Below are 13,056 nucleotides of genomic sequence, written 5' to 3'. Positions count from 1 at the left end.
TAGCACGTCCGCCCGCTCCGGTAGCCATAAAGGAAAGAGGAAGGGAGATCACTCTATGTTCCTGAAGTGAAGGCTCATGGATCGTAGGGAGGGCGGGACTTTTTAATCTTTCGTTTTTGGGATACAAAGATGGGTGTAGGTACCATATTTGCATACTAAAGTTATGGTAAGTATTACCTCATGAAAATTGATTTTACATTAAAAAACCTCAATTTCATTCCATTAAAAAATTCTGTTGACGGATTAGGCTTAGGTATAACAAGTGTTTTCAATACATTTATTCTGCTGATAATAGTTAAATCTTGTACTACCCAAAGCCTTAGCATTTTTTCAAACTGATTCAAAGTGTGTTCATAATTTATTTCATCCATCTCATCCAGATTCAAGGAGAATGTGATACCTAGAAGTCTAAAATTTCAGTTGACCAAGTTAGGTTTAGGTCTGGACAAATGATTTCATCTGAGAATTTTTTATTGCCTATTCAATAAAGTCGGGACTTTGCTAAATTTGCTTTTAAACCGGATATGGTAGAAAAATCTTCAAGTATGTATACAGCTTCGTATAGTGATTCACTTTTACCATCTAACAGGAGATATGCATCATCTGCGTAGTGTCCTCGTAATACCTTTTTGTCAACAATTGTAAGAGCCCCAATCATTTGGTAAGACTTTATCATTAAAGAAAGTAGCTCAACCCCAATAACAAAGATGTAGGGAGATATCGGTTGCCTTGACGACAGCCTCTTTCCAATTTGAAGAAATGAGAAAGATTCAGCTGCCATCGTTTTATTTATATTCCTTTTTTCTAGACGGCAAAAATATTTTCTGTTCTTTTCCCCATATTCGTACCAATTTACCTTTGATCTAAAAATAAGACTCTCTGTTTTTTGTCTACGGATATTTTCTAACTGATTTTTCTTCCCTTCCAGAGTTTCATAAACTTCACTGCTTGACTCAATGTTAATTCTTTCTTCTAATGTTTCAATTTCTGATTCTAAATTCTTTTCTTCAATTTTTCTTGCTTTTGATTTGGCTATAGAATAGGCAATAGTCATAGTTCTGAGTTTCATTTTCAAAATTTCAAATAACATTTGATCATTTGTTCTGAAAGTCACCTCCTCCAAATTCTCCCTATCACCAGAAACACAGTATTCATCTATTGTCTCATTAATGCATATTTTCACTTTTTCAATACACTCCCCATCTTCCAATAACTTTGAATTATATTTCCAATATCCCTTACCTCTAGGAAGGTTGTTAAGATTTATCTGAATAGTAACACAAGTGATCTGATTTATATCCTGGAATTATGTTAGTATCTTTTGTCCTAGGATATATCTCTTTTGACACTAGATAGTAATCTGACCGACTCTGTCTAACAGGTGTTTTTTGCGTCCATGTACAGGCCTTTGACTCAGGGTTAAAACTTCTCCATGGATCAACAAGATTACATGCATCAATAATATTATGAATAGCTTGCTTACATTTTGGGTTATCATTTTAGCAGAGGTCATTATTTATTTCAATGCCTCCACTAGGAATCAAATCCGGGACCTCTGACTTACTAGTCTGACGCTCAACCAATCGAGGTAAAGAGAAGTTCTCTCTAGCCGAGTGGTATATTGCAGCTGGTATTTTACCAGGGTCACACACTCCCCCTCCAGGAAATGACTTGTTTTCAAGTTTTCAGAGATTACAGTGATGCTGGTGGGGTATGGCTAAAAATGCATAGCAAGAAAGCAGTGTGTACACTACTCAGCAGCCTTGTTGAATCCTCAATTGACTTATCGCCATGTTTGTGTTGATATCCATATATGTTGTTATAAAGCAATGAACTATTCGATTGATTAAATAGATACTTGCCTTGTTGATGTCTTAAGCTCAGTTATTTGCAAAGAATATTGAATACCAAATGAACAAAGTTTATGCCCCCTTTTTTTGCAGAAGAAAATATTTGGCATGAAGTATACAAAATCTGTTCTTTATATTTAAGGTGTGACATCAGCCAGTCCAGTATACACCAGACAGGGAGGAACATTAACATTACAATGTCCTGATACTGGTGGTAGTACATCATGGGTTGTCACTTCTACTGGATTTATTTACGCCAGCGGAACACGAATCAACCCGAACCTAGCAGACCCAATAAAGACGAGACTCGCTGTTAACAACGAGAGTGGAATCTATAGCCTACAGATCAGTAATGTACAACTGTCAGATGTCAGGGAATACAGATGTGTTGTTGGAGTATCAGACACATTCTATCATCTACTACTGTACAGTAAGTTATATCAGATTGGTTATACAGACACATTCTATCATCTATTACTGTACAGTAAGTTATGTCAGATTGGTAATACAGACATATTCTACCATCTACTACTATACAGTGAGTTATGTCAGATTAGAAATACAGACACATTCTATCATCTACTACTGCACAGTGAGTTATGTCAGATTGGTAATACAGACACATTCTATCATCTATTACTGTACAGTAAGTTATGTCAGATTGGTAATACAGACATATTCTACCATCTACTACTATACAGTGAGTTATGTCAGATTAGAAATACAGACACATTCTATCATCTACTACTGCACAGTGAGTTATGTCAGATTGGTAATACAGACACATTCTATTATCTACTACTGTACAGTAAGTTATGTCAGATTGGTAATACAGACATATTCTACCATCTACTACTATACAGTGAGTTATGTCAGATTAGAAATACAGACACATTCTATCATCTACTACTGCACAGTGAGTTATGTCAGATTGGTAATACAGACACATTCTACCATCTACTACTATACAGTGAGTTATGTCAGATTGGTAATACAGACACATTCTATTATCTACTACTGTACAGTAAGTTATGTCAGATTGGTAATACAGACACGTTCTATCATATATTACTGTAAAGTAAGTTATGTCAGATTGGTAATACAGACACATTGTATTATCTTCTACTGTACATTAGCTGAAGTTTTCAAAAAAAAAAAAAAAAATCATGACAACTTTATTGATTCATGTTACAATTTATCGTTTTAGTGGTATTTTTATCCTCATTAGAATTTCCTGATCATTATAGATATTTACCCTCTGACTAAATGAATCTTCTTCATTTAACATAAATCCCATTAATGTACTGTCAGGTTCTTTTTGCTGAGTCACCAATTTGACCATGTATATGATTGACTTATTGTCTTGGCTTATATTTTCACTTTGTGCAGTTCCTCCAGATTTTCCTAAGATAGAAAACACAGTCAGTGTTGAAGGTCAGAACAGAACTATAGGAACGGAGGATGGAAGTATGAACTTGACATGTAATGCATTTGGTGGTACTCCAGCGTCTAATGTGTCGTGGATTAAAGGTGGCGTCATCTTAGTGACATCAGCCAATGCAGTACAGTACAGAAAGGTCTTCACGCGAGAAGACGACAGAAATATGTATACATGTCAGTCTAGTAGTCCAGCCCTGACCAGTTCTCAGACCACCAGTGTGTTGATATACCTAGATTGTGAGTATAGAGTGTGTGCACATGTCAGTCTAGTAGTCCAGCCCTGACCAGTTCTCAGACCACCAGTGTGTTGATATACCTAGATTGTGAGTATAGAGTGTGTACGCATGTCAGTCTAGTAGTCCAGCCCTGACCAGTCCTCAGACCACCAGTGTGTTGATATACCTAGATTGTGAGTATAGAGTGTGTACACATGTCAGTCTAGTAGTCCAGCCCTGACCAGCCCTCAGACCACCAGTGTGTTGATATACCTAGATTGTGAGTATAGAGTGTGTCCACATGTCAGTCTAGTAGTCCAGCCCTGACCGTTCCTCAGACCACCAGTGTGTTGATATACCTAGATTGTGAGTATAGAATGTGTCCACATGTCAGTCTAGTAGTCCAGCCCTCACCAGTCCTCAGACCACCAGTGTGTTGATATACCTAGATTGTGAGTATAGAATGTGTCCACATGTCAGTCTAGTAGTCCAGCCCTCACCAGTCCTCAGACCACCAGTGTGTTGATATACCTAGATTGTGAGTATAGAATGTGTCCACATGTCAGTCTAGTAGTCCAGCCCTCACCAGTCCTCAGACCACCAGTGTGTTGATATACCTAGATTGTGAGTATAGAATGTGTCCACATGTCAGTCTAGTAGTCCAGCCCTCACCAGTCCTCAGACCACCAGTGTGTTGATATACCTAGATTGTGAGTAAAGAATGTGTCCACATGTCAGTCTAGTAGTCCAGCCCTCACCAGTCCTCAGACCACCAGTGTGTTGATATACCTAGATTGTGAGTAAAGAATGTGTCCACATGTCAGTCTAGTAGTCCAGCCCTCACCAGTCCTCAGACCACCAGTGTGTTGATATACCTAGATTGTGAGTAAAGAATGTGTCCACATGTCAGTCTAGTAGTCCAGCCCTCACCAGTCCTCAGACCACCAGTGTGTTGATATACCTAGATTGTGAGTATAGAATGTGTCCACATGTCAGTCTAGTAGTCCAGCCCTCACCAGTCCTCAGACCACCAGTGTGTTGATATACACTAGATTGTGACCACCAGTGTGTTGATATACCTAGATTGTGATGTGTCCACATGTCAGTCTAGTAGTCCAGCCCTCACCAGTCCTAAGACCACCAGTGTGTTGATATACCTAGATTGTGAGTAAAGTGTCCACATGTAGTCCAGCCCTGACATGTGTGTTGATATACAGATTGTAGTATAAGAGTGTGTACATATGTCAGTCCTCAAGCCTTCACCAGTCCTCAGACCACCAATGTGTTGATATACCTAAATTGTGAGTATAGAATGTGTCCACATGTCAGTCTAGTAGTCCAGCCCTCACCAGTTCTCAGACCACCAGTGTGTTGATATACCTAGATTGTGAGTATAGAGTGTGTGCACATGTCAGTCTAGTAGTCCAGCCCTGACCAGTCCTGAGACCACCAGTGTGTCGATATAATCACACAGCATACTATTAACATACTGAGGCATCTGTTTTTCACAAAATGCTAAACTCATGAACAACTGAGGGGATTTAGATCACATTTTATTAGAAGCATCCTTAAGGTAACAGTAGCATATTTTGTATATTAATGTGTCCTTTTCCCCTAGGCTAGAGGGGAAGGGCCAAAAGGAGGAATTTTGCTAGTTCTTTAAAATCTTATTCCTCCAACAAAGCAAAGAGGAGAATACTGAAATCATCCATCTGTCATGTCCATACAAGTCCTTTTAGACTCCCAGGCTGCAATGAAACTTAATGAAATGAAATTTAAGTGCCAAGGGCATGGACACTTAGTATGATGGATTGATATCAGAGAATGATTGGATTTTGCCTAAATTTGGTCAGAAGCATCTTTAGGTGAAAGAAAAACAATTATTGCATAAATAGTGAATCTTGGACCCTTTTGGTGGGATAGGTGGGCCCACTATTGGCAATAGATTAAATTCTTTAAAATCATACTCCTCCTTTATTAATCATTGGGTTCTGCCCAAATTTGGTCAGAAGCATTTATTGGTGAAGGGAAATAACTTTTGTATAAATGATAGATCTCGGCCCCTGGGACGAGAAGGGAGGGACCCAATAATTGAAATAGAGTAGATATTTAAAAATCTTACTCCTTCAATTTTATGTAATTGGTGGATCTTGGTTTCCCTCGGTGGAAGAGGCAGGACCCAATAGGGGAAACAGAGTAAATTCTTTAAAATCCTTCTCCTTCTATTGGAATGATTGTCAATAAATAATGCATGTTCAGATCACACAACTGAAGCAATTCTGACTGGTGCTGTTATATTTCTTATTGGTGAAGAGTTGAATGTTTCACATGGACAACTATGGTAGATGGTTGATCGCTTTTAGCACCTTCCCTCAGCAGCTCCTAATGCCTCCTTCAAAATTGTTTTTTAAGCCTCCATCGGTCATGAACTTTCATTGGCTTCACAATGTAGGCTTTGAGTATATCATGGGTTTATTTCACTATATTTATTCTCTCCTGGTGGTGATGACAACTAATTGATTGAACCAGTCATTAATGTACATATCATAGTGATCCTACACTGTAACCTGATGTATAAATGGTATGCAAGTAAATTGAGATTTTTTCATGTAAAACCAATTTTCATGATGTAATACTTACCCTAACTTTAGTATGCAAATACAGTACCTACACTCATCTTTGAATCCCAACAGCAAAAGATTTGAAACAATCCCACTCTCCCTACAATCCATGAGCCATTACAGCAGGAACGCAGTGATCTCCCTTCCTCTTATAACCTTTATAGAGTACCCCACAGAGGGGCAGCCAGGCAGATAAGGAAAAGGGGAGGATAGGGTGGGACTCCATAAAATTATGGTAAGTATTACATCATGAAAATTGGATTTACATGAAAAAACCTCAATTTCATTTCAGTAATAATTACCATAACTTAAGTATGCAAATTCGTCTTACTGTAGTGGTGACTAGAAGCCAGGCAGCCCATCCAGCTCAGACAAAGTAGTAGGGAAGGAGAACAGAGTGCCAAAGAGAAGGAAGGGACCTCTCTATAAAAGAGCAGGTGTACCCACATGCTGCTGTACGGAAAGACATGCCTGTGTCTTTCTGCTCTAATCAGAGGACACAGCAAGGCCCAGCCACTGGCTATGCCACCACAAGAGGTCCCAACGAATAAAGGCCCTCTGAGTGGAAAGCTAAGGATCCCAGATAGAAATCTATGAAGGTATCCCTGCCCGGCCAGAATGCTGCAGACATCACCTCCTGAAAGGAGGACCCATTGAGATGGGCCCAGGACACAGCAAGGGCCCTGACCTCATGAGCCCGCATTTTCACTTTCGCCCAAGCCTGATCATTAGAATGCTCATAACCATACTTAATCCAATGGCAAATCCTCTTGGAAACCGAGTGGGAGGAGATGTCTCCTTGTCCCTGTTTGATGGGCAAAAACAGACAGGCAGACTCTAGATGCTCATAAGGAGCCCTAGTCATTGAATCTAGCACCAGGACCAGATTCCACTGTAGGGTCAGCTGCCAAACTCTGGGTCTATCCAGAGCGAAGCCTCTGATTAGAGCAGAAAGAGAGGAGGAGGAACCTATCTCTTTTCTGCCATAACAGGCAAGGACACTGGCAATAGCTGTACGATAGTCAGCAATAGTGCCAGGTGCCAGATGGTGGTCCCTAAACAGAGAGAGTAGGAAATCCACAATCAGCTGCCCAGAGATCTGACACCTCTTGAGAAAAGCCTACCTTGGCGAGGCTTCCAGAGATAGCCTCCAAGCGTGAAGGTGGAGATTCTCTGGTCAAGAGTATGTGTTGTTCTGGACCGAGGCTGGAGTAGCAGATTCGGTCTGGTGGGGAGAGCCAAGGGCTACTCCACCAGAAATGACAAGAGCTCCGGAAACTAAGGTTGCCTCCGCCACAGAGGTAAGGAACAGTGATACTCCTGGAACTTCTGTAGCACTCTGTCCACAAGGTTGATGGGAGGGAATGCATATGCATACATCTCATCCCAGTCCAGAGAAAGGGCGTCCACAGCCCAAGCCTTTTGGTCAGGGACCGGGGAGACGAAGGTTGACAGCTGGTTGTTCAGGGAAGTGGCAAACTGGTCTATAAGAGATCTGTCCCACACCTAACAAATCCCCTTGAAAAGCAAGGGACACAGCTGCCATTCCGTCAACTCAGGCTGGCGGCACCTGTAGAGAGTGTCCACCAACACATTCAGCGTGCCAGGAAGATGCTTGACCACTATGGTCAACTGCATGTCCTGGCAGAGAAGAAGGATGCGGATGGTGACACACAGGATGTGAGACCTGGTGCCCCCTGCCTCTCCAGATACTCGACAACTGTAGAGTTGTTGGTAGCCACCCAAATAACTTTGGATTGTAGGATACCCTGAAAGGACTGCAGTGCCAAAAGAACAACCTTCATCTAGAATACATTGATGTGCTGTCATGGACGCATCCATGAACAGGATCATAGAGGGGAAAGGCTAGGTCAGAGGCACCCCACAGGAAACGTTCTCCTGAATGGTCCACCAGTGAGCAAACTCCCTGACCGAAAGCGGAATCTAGGCCTCACACTCCTGGATGACGGAACCCATTCGGACAGGAGGAACATCTTGAGAGGTCTAATGTGATGCCTCCCTAGGCGGACCACATCTGCCAGGGAGTTGAGATACCCCAGAAAACTGAGGAACCAACGTACCTGGACAAGCAACCAAGCGATGAAGGTCAGAGCCATAGCCCTAGCCTTCTCGAACTTCACCAAAGGCGGAAGGGCTTAGCCCTGAACCATGTTCGAAATGGTTCCCAAGGAAGATGCAGTCCTGAGATAGGGAAAACTCAGGGAATGAAGCCGAATCTGAGTAAAAGTTTCAGGACCAGACGAGTGACCTTCACTAGCGATTACCTCACCAACCAAGCATTAGGAAGTCATCGAAATAGATGTGGACCTCTATTCCGCGTGAGCAAAGGAATCCCACAACCACCTGCAGCAACTTGGTGAACACCAAAGGAGCTGTCGTGAGCCCGAAGGGCCTCGCGCCCTTGGCAAACATGGTCCCTACTTCCTCCTGGAGCACCCAAGCCTTTTCCAAATCCCCCCCCCTCCCCCCCGTAGGAGGAAAGACAATCAGCCGGGCGGTGAGGGGTTGATCCTGAAGAAGGGGAATACTTAGGCCCTCCTTGTCACCTACCAAGCCCAAGCGTCCTTTGTGATTTCATGCCACTGTGGAAGGAAAGCGGAGAGACGTCCGCCCACAGGGAGTTTCGGATGGGGCAGATCGAGCCCCTGCCAAACCAACGAATCATCTGCTCACCCGGAGTCTGAGCCTGTGGGAGAAGGACGAGAGCCTGGAACAGGAGGACCGACCTCCACCCGGCCATGCCCTTGGTCTGTTGCGGCCAAGGAGCAGAAAGAGTCAGGAACCCTTCTTCTTGCCCCCAGGAGGTTTCTTACCATTCCTACCCTTCCCCTTGTTGCCCTCGAAGTCAGGTTGGGACTTGGGCTGCGCAGAAGACTGAGCAGACGAAGACTTCACCCTATTCTTAGGAGGCACTGGCCTTCTCGGCCTAAAACCTCTTCACCAGAAATGCTGAGGTGACTGAGTCCTCCTTCATATCCTTTGAACCCAAGCAAGTGCTCCCCTGAACAGGGTAGAGTCTAGAAGGGAGCAGTCAACGAGCGGGAACGGTAGTGTTACTCGACTAGGTAGGTTTTCAGAACTGAAAACCACCTAGCCAATACGACATTGATGAGCAGGGAGACTTGCAAGGCTGCAGATGCTCTCAATGCCGCATTCAGGGCAGAGGTGAGTCTGTCCTGTATGTCGGCCTGTTCTGTCTCAGATAATCGACACTCAGGCAAATCAGATACCCTGTATAGACAAACTGTCAGGAAGTCTATGTATGAGTGAGCACCACATGGTCCACTGATTTGTCGGGCCAGGCAGCCAGCTCTTTCAACTCCAAATGTGCAGGTTGAGAGGCTAGCTGCCCTTTGTATGTGGCATAAGTACCATAATTGACAATTGCCTACACCAAGCTGCAGACCGGCAAACCCTAGAGCGCGGGTAGAGGAGGAGACCTTCTCTTAAACCCGAGCCCAGGCAGTGGCCAGAGACGAAGACATGATAGTGCCTTCTGGCAGAGACCGATCTGAGCAAACAGAAGCCCGAGGAGCCACTAGAGAGCCCAGAAGGGTGGTGGATTCGGGCACTGACGATGCAGAAGGCAGTGGGCAAAACTTGAGAATCTGGCCCGCATCCCCAAAAGCATATGCCGAGCCTCGGCTTCAGCAGTCTAAGGGCCATCTACCCCCTGGGAACCCTCCTGGCCGGGAGTATGGATCAATCGAGCACCCAGAAGAAAGATGAATGACATCATCTTCCTCTACAGAGCCAGCGCCCTCGATGTCCATCTCCTCCTCAATTGGGACTGAAGTCCCCTTGGGAGGAACAGGGGCCGCCAGAGGACTCCTCTATACGGCATTCAGATGCAGAGCGTCTTAACAGTCGTAGCTGTAGGCTTGGGTCGGAGACCCGAAGCTTACCCCTGGGAACAGGAGACCGACGGATCCGCGCTGGAAGTGGAAGTCCTAAAGGTCCGGTGAACCTTTTTAGGACTGGCCGACAAGGTCCCCGACGTAGCAGAACGTTGGGGGGGATTCTGCACTGCTATAACATCTCCTAGAGGTAGAGAGTAACCCCATGGGTTCCAGGAGGGAAGACCCATGGGGTTAAACCCAAACCCCTGAGGGAATGGGAATGGTCTCATGGGCTGGGAGTGACCCCAGAACGGGCCAAGATGGCTGGGGCTGGACACCCTGTCCAAAGGACCAGGATGAACCGCCACTCCCACCAGGTGCAAACCCAGATATGCTGGGTAACTGTTGGTACCCAGAACCATCCGCAGGTTGGCCTGGGCAGCCCAGGAATAAGTGCCCGTAGGCACCCCGGCAACCAGAGCCCGGGGGAAAGGGAGACCGGAAACCAGATGCCTAGCCTGAAGCCCCAAACGCTTGGGGGAAACCCCCAGGTAAACACTACACCAGGAAATCTGGACTGGAGTGGAAAGTCCCAGAGCCAGAAGCCTGTGAGGGTGGGAAAACAGGCCCCACGCTGACACCAGGATTAGTGAACTAATCCCCGTAGCCGCAGACAATAATGACAAAAAGTCTGTGGCCCGTGACCCAATACCCGAAGATACAGGTCCAGACTGAAAGTGGCCCCCACCAACAACGCCACCTGGCGTATCGAGGTCCCTGAAGGAATCAGAGACCTGCGACCGGAAGTCCCTTTCTGATGGTAACAATGGCGGCTATCGAGAGCCACTGGCCAATTCGACCCTAGACTGCACCGAGTCAGGGTCGGGGTGCCCCCCTCCCCCCTCTACTGCAGTATGCAGCTGGACAGGGGGAGCCACCCGCTGCTCAAGGGCGGAGCTTGGCGGAATGAAAGCACCCTCAGCAGGAACGCCCAAAACACCTACTGGTTCAGAACCTGAGGATGAGGACTTATTTCATTTACCAGAAGAAGAGGACGAGTCCCTTTTCCTGCGGAAGTTCACTGGACAGGCATGGGAGCCTATGCAGCAGACCCCATGTGCAAACAAAGTTCACATGGCGAGGTCTGGCTGCAAGGTTGGCAAACAGGACAGGCATCCTGGGGGTCCCGTTTTCCATAGAAATGGGAACACCCCTGCACTGACCCCGGACGTAAACCCGACACTATTATCCATTATCGAAACAACAAAAATTGTAACAATGAAAACACGGCCAGAAATACGGTCAAAATGAACAATTGACAATACTTAATTTCACAATATAAGTTGGGAGATGGGTTTATAGACTACTAATAGAGTAACAATATACTCAAACGACAATGGCAATATGAAGAGAAGGAGTAAGAAAAGAACTTAGCTCAGGCACATCCGCACTCGTCGGCAGCCATAAAGGTGAAAGGAAGGGAGATCACTTGTCGTTCCTGCCGTGATGGCTCATGGAACGTAGGGAGGGATTGTTTCGAATCTTTTGTTGTTGGGATACAAAGATGGGTGCAGGTACTGTAGTTGCATAATAAAGTTATGGTAATTATTACTGAAATGAAATTGGAGCTCGACTGTGGGCGGCGCAACACCATGCTTCAATGTTCAAACACAGAAGGTGAATAATACATATATGAAGTTTCTGGGCAGTTGCCTATCCGTCTTTATCTATCTATACCTCTCTGCTAATAGACAATTTGTTGTCATCTGGGCCTTTGATCAGTCAGTTATTTACTGCATGGTGAGCACATGCCTGGCATGCAGGGAACTCATTGCTTTGAAAGCAATAAAATGTTGTTATTCAAAACTGAAATATAGAAATTTTGTTTACTCTCATCTGCATCAAATACAACATATATGTCTGAAATTTGATTTTCTATGTAAAATATGCAAAATTGATTAGGGATAATAGCTACGCCCCATCTTAATTTGTTATTTAGAAATAGTTCATACTTGCTTAGAATAGATAAGATAGAATAACAGTTTGATGGTATGCATATATTGAACCTGGCGAGCCCCCAGGGGCGGATGTGTATGGCCAAGAAAGGATCATATTGACTGTAATTTCGAAAATCTTTATTCAATATACCCAAATATTTAAAAATTTAAGTGCTTCACCATAACTGAACATTTCATGTTCCCCAGGTCTCAAATTTTCATGGGAGGGATCAAGTATACAATTTGTACTTTAGTTTTTATAGGAAAATTACATTTTTGAGTATAATTGCTTTCAGTGTTACAGGAACAATGACAGCGTTATATAACTCAAGTGACAGTTTCACAATAACATTGATTTGATCCACATACACTTTCAGATGTTGGATCAATAACATCTTTCTTAATATTAGCTCTTGTTCCTTTATTACAGTGAAGCCGAGAAAGCCTACTATATCTGGCCAGATGTCCACGACAGTGAACACAAACCTACAGGTAGTGTGTGAGTCTACAGGAAGTAGACCTGCGGCCGACATTGAGTGGAATGTTGGGGGAACATGGCAGTCAAGTAATCCAACAGAGGTCAAGGTGATTGACAGTTCTACAGAAACCTACAACGTGACGTCAACACTCTCCCTCCAAGTCACACGTCCAGACGATGGGAAATCTGTGTACTGTAGAGCCAATAACCGGGCCTTATCTGGAGGGACTGAATCAGAACACAAGACTATAACAGTATTGTGTAAGTATATCATCTCTTACACAGGCACACATCAGAGCAATAGGAAGTCTGTGTACTGACAGGTGGCAATCTTGGATTTTTCTCAGGTTTCAAGTGTAGGTTTCAGTTGATCACTAGTTTTGACAGTTTCAGTTTATTGAAAACAGTCACTGTTTGCTCTTGATCATTTCATGGGACTACACTTTACTTTCTGTTTCACACCTACCTTAAAATTTCTGTATTTTTTTTTTTACTAAGGCAGCATACTGCCATTGAAATATCTGAGTTTTATTTAGCTAATGTATATGACTCATGGACACCTTGTTTTTCAACCCTCCATTATCAGATGGTTATT

At 43.9% G+C, this 13,056-nt stretch overlaps 1 protein-coding gene across 1 annotated transcript in view; it reads left to right on the top strand.

Annotated features, from left to right (window-relative positions):
* The window catches only part of LOC132561150 (nephrin-like), a 65,086-nt gene that overhangs the window by 4,122 nt on the left and 47,908 nt on the right, over nt 1-13,056 (top strand). The window contains exons 3-5 of the mRNA XM_060225878.1: nt 1,993-2,280; nt 3,240-3,527; nt 12,414-12,722. Coding sequence (XP_060081861.1) covers nt 1,993-2,280; nt 3,240-3,527; nt 12,414-12,722 — 885 coding nt within the window. The remainder of the gene's footprint in view (nt 1-1,992; nt 2,281-3,239; nt 3,528-12,413; nt 12,723-13,056) is intronic.

Source organism: Ylistrum balloti, unplaced genomic scaffold (genome assembly GCF_031769215.1).
Source record: "Ylistrum balloti isolate Yb309-2 unplaced genomic scaffold, AGI_CSIRO_Ybal_v1 Utg371152, whole genome shotgun sequence".
Taxonomy (NCBI): Eukaryota; Metazoa; Mollusca; class Bivalvia; order Pectinida; family Pectinidae; genus Ylistrum; species Ylistrum balloti.
The sequence above is the reverse complement of the archived record's forward strand: the minus strand, read 5'-3'. Positions and strand labels throughout refer to the sequence as shown.